General features: G+C 41.0%; 1 protein-coding gene across 1 annotated transcript; it reads right to left on the bottom strand.

The window, feature by feature from the left end:
• Positions 1-7,975: 7,975 nt before the first annotated feature.
• Positions 7,976-19,782, bottom strand: rnd1b (Rho family GTPase 1b). The gene is made up of 5 exons (XM_044352997.1): positions 19,531-19,782; positions 18,944-19,031; positions 11,563-11,672; positions 11,268-11,402; positions 7,976-10,948 (listed from the first exon to the last, which is right to left on the bottom strand). The coding sequence occupies exons 1-5, from the start codon at positions 19,648-19,650 to the stop codon at positions 10,703-10,705; spliced, it is 699 nt and encodes a 232-aa protein (XP_044208932.1). The 5' UTR covers positions 19,651-19,782; the 3' UTR covers positions 7,976-10,702.
• Positions 19,783-22,388: the final 2,606 nt, after the last annotated feature.

The following is a 22,388-nucleotide window of genomic DNA, read 5'->3' on the forward strand; positions in this document are numbered from 1 at the left end:
CAGATCCAAAGAAGATCAGCCAGAACTATCACGACAAATAATACCAGTCTCTAACCGCTGGATCTTAAGGTTAACTGTGTGAGAGCAGAAAAGTCCTCTGCGGTTATGAAGTGGGCACCTTCATCACCTGTGGTTTGTTGATGTAGAGACGTCACACTTCCGGGGGGCCCAGCAGGAGTTCGTACAATTAGCAAATGGAACAGCTGCAGCTTATGGCAACAAACAGCTCACTCAGCAGTTTTAGATGTTGAATCGTAAGAGTAAACAGAAAGATTAATCATGTCAGATAATTATAGCAAGAGTTGAGAATGTTGTGTGTGTAACCATTCCCGCCAGTGTGTGTCCTCGTATGATATATAAATCAGTGTGAGTCATAAGGTACATTTTCATAGTCACGGGCCAACTGGTATCCCGATTTTAGCCTGAATAAGATACAGGGTAAAGTTAAAAATCAGGTTATACTTACAGGCCGGTACATTAACAAAATTTAAGTAATCTTTCATGACCCCAATAGAATAACGAAATCTCGAGGGTAGTAGAGCTTCACTTTGTGGAAAATCATTTTCATATTTAAAATTGAATTAATTTCCTGGCAGACAGTCATGTCTAAAACCCAGTTTAAGCCTCAGATTGCTTACTTAATTTCACGATTTCCAAGATTTAAAATATTTTTTTATTCAAACCAAATATCACCAAACAAATGTGAGTATTATAATATGATATAAAATATTAGTTACACACAAGTATTAATATTTTGTCTCCACTTAAAAGCTCTTTTGAACATCAAAAGCCATCTCAGTAATTATATAATTAATGGAGAGATGGAGAAGACATTAACATATTGCCATGGTGTAGTATTCCTGCCTTCTACAGTCAGAGTCGAGGAAGAAAGGATAGCTACTGGAAGAAAATGCATATTTACTCACCAAAGACGCCACCCCAAGCAGCTGTGAATCAAAAACCCAGGAATATGTGAGTCAAAGAGAAGAAGAAGAAGAAAAAGAAGAAACAGCTTTGGGAGGGAGCACACAGACAGAGGGCGGATGAAAATCCTCCACGGGAATATCTCTGGAGCTGCTGTGTTGCATAGTAACAGACTGTATTCCAGGATCTAGACCGTGCATTGATTAAAAACTTCTCTTTTATCTCAAAGTACTTTCTTACCTACCTTTTAAATGTATACTCACGCAGAGAACCTTTCGTTATTTATGATGTGCATCGGGGCTTGTGTTATTGTGTAATGAGGAGAGAGAATGGAGGAAAATATAGGTGAAAATAACGTGAGGAAGTAAAGGAGGTAATAAGATATTCTTCCCTGTTAGACAGGAATATCAAACAACAATAATCCCACAACCTCCTCTTTAGCAACCGGGGCATCAATAGTCCAGTAAATTTTCATCTTGCTACAGGATGTGATGTATTCATGGACCCAAACTGATGAGTGATGGCAATTATACTAACACTCTATAAGCCAAACATGTTGAAGCATTTTGTGTGTGATTTGATCTTTTTTCCGTGCTGAACCAAGCTGCTTGGCATTTATTATGTGTCTTGTAGTCTGCTGTTTTGACAAATGTGAACTCTGACCTGTGAATTTGCTCATTTCTGTGGTTGAGTAACACAATCTTGAATTTGTCATTTGCATAAATTTTTAGTTGGCACAAGTATGACAGGTCCACAGACAGAAATGTCATGACCTTCTAAACTCCAGTCTAACAGTGAGCAAGATTGTCGACTAATTGTGTTCCTGCTCCTTGAACACAGTGGAGCTGGCACAGCCATGGATGGCTCAGGTTGACAGAAGACTTTAGGCCATACTCACCCAGACTCTGGCACGCAGGACTCATGTTTACCGAGTTCAGTGACTGTCTCACATGTATCATACTGTTGCTTCAGTATTCAGTGCAGGGGTAACATACTGCTGTAAGTCAGTACTGAGACTCATACTGTAAATCTACACCCGACTCGACACCTTTGTTATACTGTAAGTCTAGAAGATGCACACTGCAGTCATCTGTGTAGCTTCACTGCTTCCTTCAAAAATCTATGCATTGTATGCATCTTCCTCTTCTATTCATCTGTAAAAAAAAAAAATAAAAAGACTATGAAAACATGCTTTTATCACAGATGTGCTACCTGTTGTTGTCATGACAACAAATCCCTGCAATGGCATTGTTGTAGATCAGCACGTCATATGTGAATTTAATCAATTTAATCATTACATTGATAACAGAGTCTTGTTAGTTTGCTTGCCTCATAAGAAATAGTGACCATATTAGCTTCTCTTATGTGTCCTCATAAGTTGTCTGTTTGATCTGCACTGTAACTTGGCTTGTTTTAGTTTCCTGTGGATGCTGCCAGGCAGCAAAGACCCCTTCCCAATGCAGTGCTTATGTAATCTGCATTGGCTCTATGCTTCAGTTCCCCCTTTGAGTATGTACATGCAAGAACATCCCTCTAGTGTGTGTATTCTCAGTGCTTTTACAGCTCCCTTGTCACTAAGGATCAATGTCATTGCCTGGCTTCAGTTTTTCTCTCTCTGTTTTTAACACTCCAGTGTCCGTCTCTTTTGAAGCAAGGGAAACATATAGCATTCCTCTCTCTCATGTCTATGTCATTTTGAAGTAAAATAGGGATGAAGTTTATACTAAAATGTATTGAGCTAGTGAAGATATCCCACCATCTCCTCTCACACCCTCCCCCACGGCCTTTGCTCACTCCCCATCTCCTCATTTCTTTCCGCCCAACCCCCCCAGGCAAGAGCAGGAGAGTTATTGCTCAGCGGGAGGGCCCTCTGGTCCTGCGTGCATCCTGGACTAAGCTGAACACACACCTCACACTCCCTCAAACCACTAAAGGCACATGCTCCTGCCTGTAGCCATGGTTCCCTAAAGAGGAGTGGCGGAGATAAAAATGAGCAGAGTGCTGCCTGCAGTAGCCTCGGCCTCCCTTTTGTCTGTCTCCCATCCTTCCCCCCACTGCTAATACTTCTCTCATAGCTGCAGGGACCTTAAGGATAACAGTTGCACACATGCACGCACATACATGCATGCTTATCCCTGATGGAGACATGCTCTCTTTAGAGGAATGCACTGGTCCTTTTAATGGCTTCTGATGTTTTCATCTTGAGTTACAGAGTGGACTCACTATCAATTTAGGGTGCCGGATATGGATTCACTGCTTTGATGTGTGCAATTAGTGCTTATACACATGACCACTATGTAAAAAGTAACATGGTGGTGGTGAAACACGGCAGGGACACAATATGGTGTAATTATGGAGTAATTATCACTGCTGTGCACTCAGTCTGCTGCAGCTGACCTAATCTAGCATTTTAATCAGCACAGGGAGCATGAAGGACAAAGCATCTCGCCCTGCTTATTTTTCCACTGGTGCAGCTGAGGGGACGGTGCTTATGGGCGCTGTACTGGATCTCGACATGTTATTTTGGCTTGTGCAGACACACGCAGGATGTGGCCCATTGCCAAATCCACTCTGTGTGTGTGTGTGTGTGTGTGTGTGTGTGTGTGTGTGTGTGTGTGTGTTTGTGTCTTTAGGGTACAGCCCAGTGCTCCTCCTCACCCTCTTGAGCTCAGACAGTGTCACATTGTGCACAGCAGAGCACGCCTCGGCCTTTGTGTACGGTTGCCCAGTGATCACAAAGAAAAAGACACAGAGCATGTGCATGTTGTTTGTGTGTTTGCCTATGGCGTTAATATTTTGGATGTGAGGTTTGGATTAGTGCTTTGAAACATGCAAATAGAGTCCCCAACACAAACACACACATAAATATACATAAATACATAAATGTATTTTATCTATTTCTAAAGGACCATCTATAATGTTAAAGGATAAATCCAGTTCATAAAACTTTCTTCCAAAAGAGTTTGAATCTGTATGATCGTCTGACAGCTTGTGACTTGGTGATTACAATGTTATTAAGAAACCATAAACTAGAATTATACTTTAAACACGTACATTGCCATTTGATGTATTTAACTAGAGTTAACTAACAGCTAATTTGCATCAACATCTAACAGCTAATTGTCATCTGCTGCCCCTTGGCAGTACCATATAAATAATAACAATAACAGTAGTATTTTCCACCATAAAATACTTGTCATTTCATTTGGTGAAGATTGAGAAAATTTTCTCTTCCAGCAAATAAGATCAGGTAAACACACATCAGAGACGATGCTAACACACACACACATAGCATATAAGGATTATAATAAACCGATGTTTACTCATCCGGCCCACATCTCCTCATTTTGCATGACTTTGTGCCACAGACATGTTTCTGGCTGATAAAACATAAGGATGTGTCCTCAAAACAACACAGTGATTTCTTGATTCCTTTAAAAACAAAAAACAAAAAAAAAACCAGTTCAGTTTCAAAGGAACAACTTGTGCTTCACCACTGTGGCCGCTGGGAACATTAAACAATTGCTCACATTTGACTGAGCTCATTGGTGGTGCTGCCAGGGAAACACAAGGTCAAGAGAGAGCTCTAGGGGAGCCGTAGGTTTAGCCACAGGAGGGAGTTTAAGGTCAGAGGTCATGCAGAGAGGTGGGGGCTGCAACGTAATGTTTAGTCCTCAGTGAGCACAAAGACACGGAGGGAAGATCTGTTTAGATGGACAGTTACTAAAAAGATGATTCAGAGGATGTTTGTAGAGGATTTTATTGAAAGTCATCAAAAGGTAAATAATGTGTATAAAGAATATTTTGAGTTTGTCATGAATCTCTAGACACTCAACTCTAAAACCTTTGAGACTGCATCTGAAAATAAAAAATCTTGATTTTACCGCCAGCCTTTGCAGCGGCTTGTAAAGAGCTTGTAAGGATAAAAAGGATAAACAACACAATGTAGAAATGTTGTGATCACATCCCGTTAAATGCTGATATACTACCTCTTTTTGTGAGCAATACTGGCTGAATTGGAAATTGATGGGTTTGGATATTCTGGCCCTGCCCTGCACTGCGGCAGAGGCAGAGAATCTGGTGTCTGTGTGAGAGAGAGAGAGAGAAAGAGAGAAAGAGAGAGAGAGAGCACACTGCAGGACTCGACACCTCATCACACCTCATCAGTAATCAAAGATTAGCACATATCTGAACAGATGCGTGTAGATGGATACACACAATTTTCGCTTCATGAGCACAGTTTTTTTTTTTTCTAAGATGACAATATGGCAGATTTGAATTTGCTCGCACACACACAGGAAACATAAAGTGACAGCTTACTTCTGCAATGTGCTGTTATTCTGTTGTGTCCTTGCAGAGAGTTATCTGTGGACCCAGAACATGATGTTAATATTACACAACAGCACTGAGGGCTGTCCACTCAGTGCTGCATAACTCCCCTCAGATCACCCTTTGTACTCCACCATCCAGACCCGAAGAAACACTGTCCAGTCCTGAACACTGACTCATTGTACTAAGCTGTCAGGTCTAAATCTTTTTTTTCTTTCCCTGGTTGCACATATCTTTGAACTAGAATATAGTCACTATAACTACAAGTGATAGGAAAATACTGGTGCATCCTCCAACATCAATCTAGATTCTAATTAATTGATTTAAATGTCAGCACCAAGATAATGATGTTACCACTCATATGAATTTAATTTTGTGATGTGAATTGATATTCTGATTAGTTGAAAATGTGTGTGAATCAGAATTAATCCACTGAGCTTTACAGCCCATTAAATTGGCTTTGTGTGGGTAAATGCCCTCCCTCTCCAGCTTTTGTCCATGGCAACACAGTAATCCTTGGTCAAAGTGACCCGCTGTTTGTGCTGGAGACAAAGAACTTTTCTAAGGTGGCTGTGTATGGCAAAGACTTACCAAAATGGCAGGGTCGATCCTAAAAGCTCACTGGACTGTGCCATGATGCCACTTCTCCTCAACCGAGCCCTCGAGGTACAAGCCACAGCTGAGTGGGCAATTGAACTCTCTGTGCCTGTCCAGATGTTGGCCTAATTTACTACAACTAGCAGCGTATGTGGCCCATTTACATGTCCTCACACCCAGTGTGTGTGCCTGCATGCGCACAATGTCAGTCTCTACCTCAGGTGTTCCAGTATTCACCCCGGTGATGTCCCATGAATCATCTTGTTTTTTGTCAGCAGAGTATTTGTAGCAAAAAGCAGGAAGGGGTTTGTTGTATAAGTTCTGATCTGAGGACAGGTCAGGTTCAACATCCAACACCAGTTTTTCAGTCTATTTTAATGAGAAGAGTGTTGTAAGGAAGGTGGAAAACACATTTTAGGTGATTTATTTAACCTGTAACAGTTCCTAACAATGCCCTATATCCTGATCCTAAATTTGCTGGAATATTGGTCCCCTGTCTGATCCCATTTATATCACCATGACATAAATCTTTTTTGGTCAAGATGTATATGTACATTAAAGGATAAGGCAGGCAATGTTCTATATTTTTCTTATTGTCAAGAAATCACATGTGCAGGGCCAAACAAACAATGAACTCATCCTACTTACAAGTATTGTGTGTGTATTCAAAGCCTGATATATCTTATTCCTCTATGCCGTAAACCTCTGTTGTTGTCCAAAAACTATTAAAATTACATCAGTGAGCCACACTGCTGCACTGGGTGACATGTTCCTTCACCACAAATAGTTTGGGCACATTCGTTTGTTTAGAAACGTCTCCAAAGACGTAACAGCAATCACATTTTCATTCTTCAGAGAGCAGTTCTGTGTAAGGCAGACACCAGCCATGTCTTTTAAGTTTTGAATTCGCCAAGTCCAGACTCTGACATTAAAACCTTGTTTTCTCATCATTCAGTCTTTGGGATAGAGCTGACATGTTTGTACATTTGACTAGTAACAGGAGCAACATGTCCTTGTACAAGCTAACATGTGCACCTATACAGCACACAACAAACATGGCTGCTTCCTTTGCAACCAGTTCACTTAAATAAAGGCAGAAAAACATCACGGTTGCCTGCAGCTTGCAGCAATCTTACAAGTCAACACTACCTTGCAGATGCCACTCACTGCGTAGAGCTGATTGGCACTAGTTAGAGTCTGTAGCATTGAAAAAGGAGGCAATGTGAGGGCACATGGGCTGGTTGGTCTGCCGGCACCTTTGGCACATGCTGTGGCACCAGGCCAGTTTCAGACTCTTCTGCAGCTGGCAGGGACCAGATGTGGTGCGTTTGAAGACAGATGAGAGAAGCATCTTCAGAGGAGACAGTGAAACCGTAAAGATTTCCAACAACCTGTAAGGATGAATGTGTGCCAAGTGTTAGCTAGCTAGCTTTATCTTTCTCTCTCTCTGTCTATCTATGTATCTATCTGTCTATCTATCTATCTATCTATCTAAAACTAGAACCCTTTATATCATTCTTACTATGCTGTTAATTATTGTCATTTACACATTTGAGTCTGACACGGTTTTCTTTCCCCAGTCTGTCATTAGTCTGTCTGTCATACTTACTTCCTGATCATCACTGACTATGATCTCAGGGTTGAGGTAATAGAAAATGACAGTAATCCCACACCCATCCTGGTTTAAATTAGCTCTATCCTTAATGAGACATGCTCTGCATGCATGCAGTGACATGGAGCCTGTTAAAGAAATTATTAGCACTGACAGAGCGGCAAAGATAAGCAGCTCACTTACTACAGAGATGATTGAAGTGATACACTACTGGAGAAATCTGTTCACTTCCATTATAACACTTTCACAAGACTGTGATCAGCACATGATAGAAGGGTATGAAATATATGAGCCACATTTTCATAAGTTTTTTTTTTTTTAAATGTGTAAAGCTTTTCAACAACCTTATGTGATTGTTTGATGAACTCGTAATGATGAGTATATCATAATGATGCATAAAGTTGGTGTAATTAGATCTATTATATATCTTAATATACAGTATGTACCTTATATTATATATTTATATTTAGTGTGTAATATGTTTTAAATGACGAGAGAACAACAATTCAAGGGTGCCAGACAGGGCAAGCTTTATTTAACACAGCAAAAAACAAAAAACAAAAAGAGAAAAAAAAAATCAATTCCCAAAATAGATTTTAAACAAATGTAAATGTACAAAAAAAGGCAAAAATAGCTACTAAATAAATATTCACATCAACAATATTTTCATGTGGCATCCTTCAAGATGCCTAACAATAATTATAAAACAAGAGACGGTATGTACAATCATACAACTTTAATAGGACATGCTTAGGAGATTGACTGCACCATTGTACCACACACTGACTACAACACAAAGGCTGCATATTAACTGACATGGTCCGTGAGCCGCCCATCTATCCCATCTTCAGAAGGCCTGGCATTAGCTCCCTAACCCGAAAAAAAAAACAATATCACAAAGTATTTTTCTGAACAAGCCTGGCAATAAATGCGTAACTGACGCTGTAATAATGGATGTGGGGATGTCTGCTCGTGAGCCAACCCTCTCTGTCCGCACAACCAACCCAAGAGCCAGTCTCTGTTTCCTATGCTGAATTGTTGCTAGGCAATACTGAGGAATTTGGTGTGTGACCATGAACTGGAAGCCTTTGTGCAAATCAACACTTTAAGTTCCTCCGACTACCAGGGGCAGTCCACATTAACCATCTCAGAGAGATATTTCCAAAACGACACTGGGACTCACATCATGCTATTAAATACCAAAAAACTAGACAAAAACTTAATACACATCAACCAAAAAAGAAAAACAATGGAAAAATATCTTTCTTTGGACAGGGCCAGCCTGTGCATTTTGATTACTTGTTCTCCTTAGTCCCACATTATTTCCCTTTTTTCCACACACTAGCCCTTTTTACAAGATGATTGTTAGACTTTTGAAGGTTTCCAAGCAGATTCCCAATGTTAAAAGTATACACGGCTCACTCAAGCAATTTATTATTCAAGTCTACTGCCTCAATACTTTTTATTAAGATTATGTGAAATTGACAGCAAAGTTCAGCTCAAAGAGCATCCTTCCCTCTTATTCGCATTTTCTGATCTATTTCATAGCTCGACATCATCATTGGTTATTTTATATACCGGTGGAGGAGGGGCAAACACAGATCAGCAGCCTCTTTGTACAGCAGAGATGGTTTCAGTCCATAACTTGGATGTCCATGGAGCGCTACAGCACAACAGTAATCACAAAGCTGCGTCTTTATTGCCACACAGGTTACCTTGCATCACAAGCACTTAAATCATTATTGCTTTATGGTTAGAAGCACAGAGATCGATGCTGCACACACACATAACCATGAAGCCAAAGATTTAAGCTCAGAAAAACGGTCAAATTTTTGCTCCGTAGTCATTGTAACCTACAGTTAAGTGCTGCTTATTGGAGGTCGATAGATTAACAAGAGTGTGCAACACAAAATCTTGGAAGAGTAGAGTCAGGTCGGTAGTGCTACATTGGATTGATGCAAATGAGAGAAATCCACAGGCATATTACAGTAGTCAAAAAATCTCCATGACGACTGGGAACATGATATGAAAGGCATTTTTCAAAACTGCATAATACCATTTGAGAATTGTTGAAAAACTGTCAACATTGCAATGCTACAAATCTTTTCCAAGGAATATTTGAAACTTCAAACCAGAGTTCCCCATTAGAAGTCGGCCTGCCTTAGGTAGACGTTATCCTATGCTTTTAAATATGCCTCATAACACTATGACTGGCATCAATAACCAGCCACAGTCTCATAAATAATACTCAGCGGCTCTGCGTTATTGTTTATGCTCCTGGTCACAATAAAAGCATCTTTTCTCATCTATTAAAATGTGTCTGCCCCATCACCGAAATAGTACATTAAAACAGACTGTGACAGCAGCGACAGCGGAAGCCCAACTAAACTTCCCTTTATTTATTTATTTTTTTATGTGTGTGTGTCCTCATTTTCACGGTCATTTTGCACACACAGAGCCTCTTCTGCCTCCTGCACTTAGTCCACTGAAAGCCTGTGGAGCAGGGCTGTCCAGAGCTACACAACCATGCATCAACAATCCATGCAGGTTGATACAGTCTAGACTGCTGTCTGCACAACAGCTCATATCCCTGCTCTCATCACCACTGAGACAATGAGAACACCTCTCTATGTAATAGCTCTTACTGCGGTTTGTCCCACTGCTTACTCTACATCTCTGTGCTTTCACAGGCCTAAATGGGGACACCAACGACAAGCTATTTCACACCTCACACACCTTACTAAGAGGGATGTACAGGATTTTGCTAATTCCTGACGGTTTCATGCTGGATTTATTTTTGTACTTAGAAAAATATCCATTGAGTTTGTCTGAGAGGCATTTACATCACAAGATTAAACGTCACACGTTGCACATTTCCAATTTGGACAAAATCAACATGTGCCTAGAGATAGTAAAATCAGACAGATGTAACACCATTGTAGTTGCATACTGTTTACAGGTGAAAAAATGATAGCTCGATGATCAAACCTTGACTGATATTGTTTGTTGGAAAGCAAGATAAACAGTAGTGGAAAAAGATGGATGTGCGCTAAAAGGTTCAGGAGCAAGTGGACAGCGAGGTGTCCACCTCTTCTGAGGGATGTTTGGTTTCTGGGGGGGTGAGGGAAGGATTCAGCAGGAAGCCCTGATAAAACCATCGTGCCCACCCCCCCTTCCCCGAGACCAAAGAGGCAGGGGCTGGGGGTCGCATGTGAAGACTGTAACCCAAGAGGTCTCCACTCACATGACCGAGCAGCTCTTGGTCTTCTCCTTCTTGAAGGTGGTGGAGAGCAAATCCGACTTGCTGGGCAGGTGGAGAAGTCTTTTAGAGAGACGGCGGGTGGGGCTGGGCTTCGGCAGAGGCTGCAACTTGTTGATGCAGGCCATCGCTGCAGTGCGGAACACGCTGTGGATGCTTTTCTCCGAAGTGAACGCTGAGCACTCCAGGTAAGCCTCTGCACCCAGCTGCTTGGCCATCGCAGAACCCTGGAATAAATGAGGTGATGAATGGTGCCGTTCATGACATCCTTTAATAAAATGTCATTGTATTCTATTTGTGTGAGTTGTTGTGAGGTTAGGGAGGAAATGCCATTGTAACAGGTGACTAATTATGTTCTTGACCCCATTGTCATCATGAAAAAGATCAAATGGGGATGAGCAAATGACTGATATTTATAGTTCACCACTGTAATCACATTGCAGGATTCTCGTTGGATATAAAATGTGTTTTTCATACATGTTTTTGTTCCTTTTTTAAATCCTTCATTGACTATATTCCTGGAAAAACTACAAAGTGTTCTCTCACCTGTTCATAGGTGATTGGAGTCTGTTTCTGATTGGACAGCTCCATCAGCGTGCAGACATCTGTGCGCAGGTCGGTCTTACAGCCAATGAGCAGGATGCGTGTGCTTGGACAGAAGTCCAGGATCTCAGTTTTCCACTGTTGACAAAAAAAGACAGTAAATAATAACTGCAGGCACTGTCCTGCAGCATGCTTTCACAACAACAAGCTACACTTGAAGAAATTACTGGTATTAGGTGTGTGACAATGGGTTAGAAAAGAGAATTATGACTGTAAAGTTAAGTACTGAAGCCATTACCTTCTTCAGACTGCTGTCCACAGTGTCTGGGCGGCTGATGTCAAAACACAGCAAGACCGCATCTGAATCACTGTAGCACAGGGGTCTCACATTATCATAGTATGGAGAACCTTGGAGGACAGAAACAAGAGAATCATTAACGTGGATAAAAGACAAGACAAGAAAAGTGAAGCCAATGCGGAAGTGCCTTAAACCAGCATTCTTTCTAATGGCCAGCAGGGGGCGACTCCACTGGCTCCAAAAAGAAGTCCAATTGTACAGGAGTCTATGAGAAAATGACTCTACTTCTCATTTGATTTTTACCTCAGTAAACATTTTCCTAATGAGTTTATGATCTCGGTCACTGGTTTCAAGTCTTCTTCAACATAGCATGATGTTCATTTTGTAAATTATGGTCCCATTTAGAGTAAAATAGGCGATAAAGCAGCGTATTCATTAGGGCGTGGCTATCTTGTGACTGACAAGTTGCTACCACAGCGGTGTGTGAGGTGCTGTAGTTGGAGCTTCTCCCCAGCTCCACACTCTCGTCCAAATATGCTACTTCTCATCATTTCTGGCTCCAAAAAGACAAGATGGCGATGGTCAAAATGCCAAACTTGAGGCTTTGAAACTGGAGTCCGCAAACCAGTGGGTGACATGACGGTGGCTTTGTCAATTATTTTTATACAGTCTATGTATAGCTCTCAGAGTTGTTGATTCAGATGTTAATCCATGTGTTCTTTGTTGTTTTCTTTTGAGTGTGACATTGTTTAAGTCTAAGTAAAATGTGAGGCAGATTGTAAGTGGGCTGTTACAGTCTCACTTGCTATTGCTGATTTTGAGTGGATGATGCTGTGACTCAGTTGTGTAAAGAGGTAGGTAAACACACACATATCTCGTAAAATATTCCTGCACAAATACTTAAACGACGTCATCTGATGATATTTTAACAGGATGGTTTATTTTGACACTACTGGAATTCATATCCTGGAATTTTGCCGCCAGCCGTTGACCACTGTGTTTCTCAATTGCAAGGTAATGTTAGGATACATCAAGCCACACTGTGCTATTGTACTTCGTTACTAGAGAAATGGCACAGGTTTTACATTAACTTTAACTCTGTTTGAAGGTAAAAGACAGTGTGTTGAGTTGTGCAATCTCCGGGAAGTTCAAGGTGGGTTTGGTGAAACTTCTTGAAATGTAAGTGTCCTTTACAATTATGTGTGTTATGTGTATTTGTCTGCTTTTATTTTATGTTTTCTGTCGATAGTCATAGCTCACTACCATATTTTGTTTTTGTGGTTTTCCTTTTAAATCATTTTTGTGTTGAAAACTGCAACAAACTGTGAAAGCACATGAGCTGCTCTCTAAAAGGACTCAGTAGGTTACACGCTCTGTTAAAATAACCTGTTGCAAATGTGGTCAACAATAAAATTAAAGCTACAAGAACCACTGAAGTAATTGTGTCCTGTGTGGCATCTAATTCCACGGGCTGAGAGTTTGTGATTTGAGCCAAAGATGAATTTATTTGAAGTGAAGATTGTTTCAGGAATCGATTGCTGTAACAACAGGCATTTGGTCAGAGCAAAAAGGGTGATAGAGCAGCAGAGCGGCAGAGGCAGAGCGGGAGAATACAGCTGTGGGGATTATATGAAATCGGTATCACTTCTCCTGTTGAGCCTCACTTTGCTGTCCCTGAAACTGCTCCTTTCCCTGCTCCTATATCCTCTGCTGGCATTTCAGAGGGAGAGAAGATGACAATCGAGCTCTAAATCCTCATTGATCTTCTCTTGCAGTAGATTACGCAAGTGGAACGGTAGGGCTCGGGGCAGGCAGATGCTCCCACTCATGCTCAGAATCCTTAAGTAAGCCACCCACCCCCCCAAAAATCCTCTGCTCGGCGCGCAATACCTCCAGTCCCTCTGTTACCACAGCAACAGCCTTGGAATCCACCATCGACATCAGGCATTCCTCCCACCTCTCCATAAAGGCTCGCCTTAACTGCCAATCAATCATTTTACACCACAAACTGCCCACCCACCCACTGTTGGGGACATTCCTCTGTTCTGCAGCAGAGTTGGGGACCACAGACACACACCCATCACACAAAAAAACACACACAAACACACACAAACACATGCCAACACCACACCTAATGACACACATACACTCACTATTTAAATTTGGCAGTAGCCAGCGGTAAACCCAATCTACAATAAGATGAAAACAGAAGAGGAGCAGCTCAATGGGATTAAAATGTTTACTTTAGGCTCCATGTGAATCCCAAAAGGGATTCAGTCTTCCCCTTATAGCTACAGATAACAAAAGCAGTCTGTGTAATCACTCATTAGATATTACACAACCGCCCTAATTGATTTACAGTGTAGAAAACAATGCATGAGAAGAAAACATATGAAAAAGCACACACAACATGGATGTGTGCATATAGATCAGTTTCATGAATACTTAATGATTTTCCACATTATCAAAGGGTAAAACTGAATTTGCCAGATGCCGGGCGCTGTGAGGAGAATAATGACAAGCTGTGATGAAATTCCTCAGGGCTCAGTGTCCTGAAGAAAGTAAACATCGCTGCACAGGAACAAAGGGACACACTGTATGTTATATGATAACTCTGTTTCCGCGCCTTTGGATAGAAAAATGACTGTTTTGCTCTTAATTAGTAAAATTAACGGAAACATCCTGATTAAATGATTTACTGTGACTGTATTTTTACAAAGAGGACAGACACCGCCGCCTTAAGAATGCAAATTACATTATTGCCTTAACACCATTTTACACCTAGGACTAGGGTAGAAAAGCCACGCTCATCTGCGAGACAACTTCGCTCACCGTGAAAATTGACACACATTGAAATCAAAACAATTAGCACCACTGGGATGATGAGTCTTGTGTGTGTTTGCGACTCTGAGGTATCTCATAGGAGAGTCAGAGGCAGGGCGCTCTATAAATCTCCTCAATCTCCTGCAAAGGGTTATCACACAGCTGGGAACCTGGGTGTGATTCTGCATTAAATGGCCACTGATCTAAATACAGCAATCAATGGAAAGCTGCACAGGGGGCCCAAGAGCCTTTGCAATTAAAGCTGACAAATTAGTTACCCTGCCAAGAGGGATGGGAGATGCAGGGGGACATCTTGGATGTTTCTTTTGTTACTCAAACCCTCCACAGAAATTGATTTTATCTTTCATTTTGGACAAAGGATGCATGATTCAGAAGGCCTTTGTATCCCATCTTTTCAGGAAATAAATTTAAAAAATGAAATGAGTAAATATTAGGATTTGAAGCTCCACAGTATGCTGTTTGGGTACAGTAGCAGCCTTTGCAGCGCTCTACTGACACTCCAGGACCCAGTTTCTAATCCTGGAAGAAATAGCTGTTTCTATTGTAGCAAGAAAAAGCCAAGAGGAAGAGAGGAGGGAAAGCAGGAGTGTATCCTACTGAGGCAGATCACAAAGAGCCCTCCTATGCCATTAATCCTTCACCCCCTGCAGTCTGATATCACAGAGTACCGGTCTCTGTCACTTTCCCCTCTCTTCCCTCCTTCTCTCCATTGCAACAACCCAGAGAATGGCTTGGATAGACAGATCAATGCACATGCAGCGCAGTTAAGCATGGCCCAAATGTTTCCTTTCTTCCTTGTTCTCAACAGCAAGCCTCTACAACAGATGGAGAGTTTCTGAGGCATGAAACATGGAGAGTGAGCCTGACTAACTGGGGAATGGAAGGAAAAGAAAAGAGCATAACCAAATTCCTGCGGCTGAGCTAAACTCCATCCGTCTTGATGGTACGGTGCCCAGAGCTAAGTGTCGAGGTGGAAATTGGGCCAGAGTGGAAGTAGGCTTCACAGGCCGAGACGGAGGGCCTTGTGTTGGAGCAGGTGGGGGAGGGGAGATTCTGCTTCTGTGTGTGTGTGTGTGTGTATGAGTGAGTGTATTTTTGTGCATGTGTATTAAATCAACTGAGTGACATAGCTAGTCTCCATCATTAGCACACTCCTCTCCGACAGTGAGAATGCAGGGGTCAGACAGATTAATGATCCAGTGATGGGATGACTCACAGATTTGGGGATGAGAGCAGCCCTGCCCCTCCACCCACACTCAGCTGGCTGGGAGCTGTGGTGGTGGTGGTGCTGCTGCTGCTGCTGCAGCTGATAACTACGGACTTCACAGCCCCGGCCACAAAACACACTACATTGCTTCAGACAGTTGTTCCCTGGTTTCACATGCCAAAGCCAGTCAGAATCACTGCTGAAGCCCCCTGCAGGGAGAGAGAGGACGGTTCTTTGTTCCTGAGCATCACCACAACTGAACTGTTGACAAGCTTTACTTTGTAACTTAACACTGTCAAAGCTGATTGCACTCTGGATTTTAAAGTTGAGTCAAACAGCAGATGGTTTAAAAATGTTAAACTTTTTATGTGCAGAGAGTCAGAGTCAAAGGTAAAAATCTACAATACATGTTGAAGGCTTGTAGATCACTGGGCCTGCTGGATTAAATTAATCAAGACTAGTACTTTAAATTAATGTATGCATTTTAATGCCTTATCCTAGACTAGTGTTGAAACAATTAGTCGATTAAGTGATTATTTAATCAAGAGAAAATTACTCAATACCATTTTCTTTTATAGTCATTTATCAAATAAAAATGCCAAACATTTCCTGGTTCCAGCTGCTTTTCTCTGTTTCATTGTAAAGTGAAAACTTAAACACTTTATTTTAAGTCACACTTTTTTAGCATTTATAAGCAGTACACAAAAATGTAATAAATGCTTTATAACACACTATAATGCAGTTGTAAACAGATATGTATATTTATCAATGTATTTGTCAACAACTGTAACTCCATACATTCATAACTGGATAAGGGCTGCAACTAACGATTATTTTCATGATCCATTAATCTGCTGATTATGTTCTTGATAAACTGATTCATCATTTAGCCTATAAAATCTTTTCCTTAAAAAATGACTAAAACATTTATTCTATTATCAAAACAGTGGTTCAAAATTGGATGCTGTTATATAAACAGATAATAATAATAATATAGTAAAACACAGTAGCAATAATACAAAATATGTCTTCACAGGAAAGTTATAATTGTTGACAAATACTCTACATGAATAACCATTTAAGATGCCCTGATATCTGCTTATTACTACGTTATAGTGTGTTATAAACCATTTGTTAAATGTTTATATACTGCTTAGACATGCTAAAAAGGGGTAAAGTGTTATCATCATAAAAATAACTGAATGAATAATCAAAATGAAAATAATCATCGGGGCCCTAAAGAGGACTAAAATGACTAAAAGCTGAATGGCCAATAGAAATGACTGATATATGGCCATTAACAGGGTTATTGTCTATTAACTATCCCTCTCTTTTACAATTATACAGATTGTTTCATCAGCTTAAATGGATTTCGGGGTTCATTCCAAATCAATCTCACTTATATATCATACAATAAACGATAATGTATACGGTATCGTCTCAAATTCAAAGGCTTTATCAGCAAGACTGTTCAACCTGAAATAAATTACTCACTAACACAATAACGAGATTCATTATTCACTATTCATGAGTTACAGCCACTGGACGATGTTCGCCTTCCCCTCTGTCTCCCTCCCCTTGCATGTCCGATTGGGCCATGCAGGCTGATTAAAGCTGGTGGATTGATTTTGGTCTGTAAATCCATGGCAGGGCTGGGAGAAGGAGCTGCCTGCCATGTGGAGCCGGTGATGAGGTCAGTTGGATCAATGAAGGGGAGTCGGGATAATGAGGAGACCCTGCCGGTGCGGTGGAGCTGCAGCGGCACAACTTCACGCAATTAGAGCAAATTACAGTAAGAAGAGGAAACTGTATTGTGCGACCAACAAATAGCTCAGGAGCCTGAGTCATCTATATGAGAAATGAGGGGGAGGAGGGGGTGATATAAGCTCTCCTCTCAGAGGAAAAAGATACTGAAAAGTATTAAAATAAATCCTATAGGCATATTTTATACTGTATTATATTTTGTAGTGTATTATTCTATGTGTTTGTTAAGGGGTGACAGATGCAAATTAGCCAGAAACTAAAGGGTGCACTGTTAACAAGGGAGCGACAAAGAAAGGGGTCAATAGAGAGAAGGAGAGAGTTAAAAACAACAAAATATGAGCAGGAAGAAAGTGAAAATGGGAATGGAAGCCAAACAGTAAAGCTGCATGTTGTTAAAGTGAAAGCACAAAAAAAAAGAAGAAAGGAAGGAAGAAAGAAAGAAAGCATCTCAAGCTCATTGGGTCGGTCAGAAGGGGTGGCCCAGTGGTCCTATTCAGAGTCTTAATCCCCTACATCATGCTGTTCGAGTGGGTGACCCGGGGCAGCATATGGAGGAGAATGCAGGTCACCAGAGTTTCTGAGCTGCCTCATGTCTGTCTGCTCCAGAAAACCTTCCTGCCCAACAGGATGTCTCTCTGTGCTGCCATCATCCCCCGGCACCAGGCCCACTCCTGCTGGCCAGACCAAAGGTCCACAGTCTGGGATTAAAAAGCAGGATTTGGTCTGGGGAGGGAATTACAGTCACTACTTTCCTATTACCGCTTTTGGATAAAAGGGGGTGAAAAAAAATATGAGAGCAGAGTAAATACTGCATCCTCTCATACAAGTGGGTCTGTTATGTAAAGGATTTGTTGTACAGACATGCAGGTTTCTCAGCCATGGTGACCTAGTGGTGTGAAGCTACATCCGAGCACGAGTGTGGATGGACGGGGATGTGGGCCACATAGAGAAACCATTGTGCAGCGAGCATGAAGGGGAATCAAACAGGTGCCGCAGACTCGTGCTCACAGTATCCAGGTCAACACACTAAACAGCAGATCCCCGGGGAGATCCACTCTGACACATTGACCCTGTTTTTCACGCTTAGTGTAAATTAACATATGTAGCACAAAGTCAGCAAAAACAGCAAGTGAAGCGGAATAATCGCTGTCTCTCTGCCAGTGAAACATATTAGGCACAGGAATGCTGGGCTGGATGCACTTGTAGATCTGTCAGTCCCCGACACATGCAAAGATGCATCAGGTGATATAAGAGGAAATCTAGTCAGCAGCCATTTAATGATTCAAAAGAGACTCTGCAGTTCAACAAGTGCACACAAAGAGACCATAAGGCTTTATGTCATAAAACACCACTTCCAATGATATCTCCTTTATTCCAATAAGAACAGGGTCATGAAAATGCTCCCAAAAAAAGGAAAATCTGGAGAACAAATTCAAAGGCGCAGCTCTCCTTTCAGCAGATGCTCTTTACATTCACAGCACATTGCCTAATATCCCAATCTCCTTCATTGCTGCAGGCAGAATGGAAAGCCATAATAGGCCAGACAGAGGAAAGGTGATCAGTTACCTGAAGTGTCCCACAGACTGAGCTCCACTCGCTGCTCCTCCAGCTCCAGACAGGCTGTGTAGTTTTCAAACACCGTGGGCACGTAGGTCTGGGGAGCAATTAGCAACATGGTGCCATTAGTGGGGAGGTGTCAGTCAGTCAGCTACAGGTAATGGGATTTATCTAGATAATTAGTGCAACACAAAAACCTGCACTGAAGACTCAATCAAATAATAAGCAAATTAAAAATATGTTAAATTTGAGGGAAATTCGGATCAATCAATCACTTGAATCACTGCAGCTGCACATATTCAGTGCAGGCCAGTAAGCACTTAAAATGAAACGGTAACACATTTATAATGATCATCCTATAAAAAAGATTATGCAATTAAAAAAAAAAATACCGTAAATGCATACAATATAAACCAAGAGGACGAAATTTTATGAAAATGCGCATGAAAACTGTCTGCAACAGACGCACCGATTTTTTTTTCTTCCACACTCATTTAATGAGAACTTATCACTTATTATCAACAAAATACAAAACTGCATTATGTGCATAGATGTTGATTTCATTTTTCAAACACATGAGCCACATTAAAGCATACCTCTGGATAACAGTCCTTCGCCAGGACTTGCAACATCGCCGTTTTTCCGCATTGAACGTCTCCCACAAGAACCAGTTTACATCTCACCACCAGCGGCTGTGTATTTCTCCTTTCCTTCATGGTGTTAGTAAAACTCCAGCGCTTTAGCAGAAAAATGTCAAAAAGAAAAAAAAAGAAGAAAAAACAAGCAGCAGAACAACCCAGAAAATGTCCCTGTATGGTCGAGCGTCCCGGTGTTTCGCTTTCGGAGGATGCCCGCAGTTGATCTGATTGAATTTGCCACTGCGGCTCTTTATACAGGCGCGCAGCAGCCAATAGGAGCTCACCATTCCACAGGCTCTCTAACATCCCTTTACTGCACTCACTGATGCTCTCAGAGAGCAAAAACAACTTATTTTGTACACGATGATACAACGTTGTGCTGCGTTAAAAAAAACAGGATTTGAACACATATTTTGTTCAGATGACTGCAAGTTTAAAATATATATATATATATTTATGTTTTCTTGTAAGATAAACCAAACCCCATTATCATGGACAAATAATTTCAGCTCCTTCTCCAAGAATTAAATGTCAAACTGTCTTAACATAAAATTAATTCAGGGTTCATGAAACAGAGCAGTTAGACTGCAGACTTCTGTTTTGTCACCTGTGGGTCTTGTCACTTGGCCTGCTGCAAATTAATTGATTAGATTGACTTGACTCCCTGGATCAATAGCATACCACTGGCTGAAGACAATGGGACTGATAGACCAATCCAAGGTGGACTAATGAGTTTACTTTAATCTGCACTACAGAGTTAAGTCAATTTTATCCAAACAACTCAGCTTCCTCTGTTTGAAAATGATCCACCAAATGATCCACCATCTTCTACAACTGCTCATGAACTCCTTGTCTCAGATTTAGATGGTTAAACAAAGTATGTGGTGGGTAATATATCACTGAAATGAGACAAATTAGCATTGAAACTTGTCTGATTTCTCATAGAAGGTTATTTATTCCACTTAAATCCAACATTTCTTACTGGTTACAGTTAATCAAAGCCACCCACATCCACAGACAGATAAGATTTAAAGAGTGTTTGAGTGAATGTTTTCTGATCAAAGGGCAGTCTGATCTGTGTTAGTGTGGTGTTCAAGTGTAATACCACCATGTTGACATGTGGCGGGTTGGTGTGAGGCCCCCTGATAGGTGACCAGCTATCGGCCGGCTACAGGGTCAAGTCAGAGGTCTTTCCTCTCACTTGCGCTGGTCAAATCCCTGGAGACACACACTGACTTTCACACCCTGAAGGTTATTACTGTATGGAAACAGCATCTCATTGTTAGGAGGAGGAGAATTAAAAGATAAAAGTCAATTAACCATCCTCCCCTGTGTCTGGCAGTCTACTGGCTAATTTACTTACTGTTGCCAATCAGAGCCCTTGCAGTTTTTGCCCCAGCGGGTCAAAGCAATTTGCTTTTGTTCACAAACAGCCCGTAGCATTCACCCCTCATGCTGGGACCTGTCTGCGTTTTACAGCCCACTATGTCTTGTTGTCATCATACACAGCTCTGATTGTGGAGGTTATTGTGTCTGCACACTGTGGAGAAAATGTCTTTTGTATTGTTCTTTGCATTTCATTACCGTCAACAACAAAAACAACATCAGACCAAGTGCGCTTTAAGTCTTTATTAGTAGAAAGCTTCTCTGTGATTAGAGCAAGCTGTGATTTTACACCAGTCTTGTTATAAAATAACACATCTTAATCAATGGTGGAAAAAAAGTGGTTGCAAAATAATTTTATCATTTTAAAAATGTTGTAAATAAAAAAATAGTTTTGCGATTTCCCTCAGATTCAGGGTATTTTAAAATACATTCAAATAATATATGAAATCTCTGAATCAAATGAAAAGCAAGAAAATTATACATAATATTCCCCCTCCAGATATTTTTAAAACTCATCTTAAGTCCTATCTTTGGCCTTTTAATTGTCATCTTTTTTTGTTTTTTATCTGTTATTTACTTCTTCTCTGTGCAATCTTGTGATGTTTTCTGGATTTTATCCAAATTTTATTAATTTTATCCTACACTTTTATTAATTTTCCCATTGATTCTCATAATCATGTCTGTGTTTTTAGTTGACTGTAATTCTCAGTCAACATTGGTTGTTTTTAAATGTGCTCTAAATTAAAGCTTGGATGAAAAGTTGCAAACTGAACTCTTTCTAACCCTTCTAAACTAACTGCAGTGCATACATATAGATGCTTACTGTATATACTGGAGACAGCGCTCCTCTTACGGGACAGAGGGAGAGAGACAGGTGGCTGTGAATAATCATCAGACATAAAAGTGACACCTTCCAATATGGCTGATACTAGAGGATGAGAAGGAGGGGGGAGGAGGAGGCTGGGGAGGATACTGCCAGGATATCACACCTTGATATATTAGACGTTGGTAATTAACATCAACACAATGAAAGAGAGTGGCAGCAGTCTACACACAGCATCTCAGGAAAATAGACAAAAGCTGAGTCACTGGCTTTCTCACAAGATTCTCAGACGTTTGAAAATGTTAACTTGGAGACATCCTCATTTTTACTGCCACAAACTCATCAGCAGATGGTGTTGTAACCCGGGATTTCTAGCACCAATTTCACACACACGTGATAGGCTAGACTTACACATGAGGCAGCAGTTTGCACTTTTTCACGAGTGTGTCTGGGAGGAACGTGTTCGACGTACAGTAACCAAAGAGGGAAGTGATTTTGAAACACGGCAGATGGTGCATAATGATCATGTCCAGATAAGAAATAGAGCACAGTCTGAATCTGAATGTGTGTCATATGGGTGCAGTTACATAGGATTTGAATGTAATTA

This window comes from Thunnus albacares, chromosome 5 (assembly GCF_914725855.1).
Source record: "Thunnus albacares chromosome 5, fThuAlb1.1, whole genome shotgun sequence".
In the NCBI taxonomy this organism is placed as follows: Eukaryota; Metazoa; Chordata; class Actinopteri; order Scombriformes; family Scombridae; genus Thunnus; species Thunnus albacares.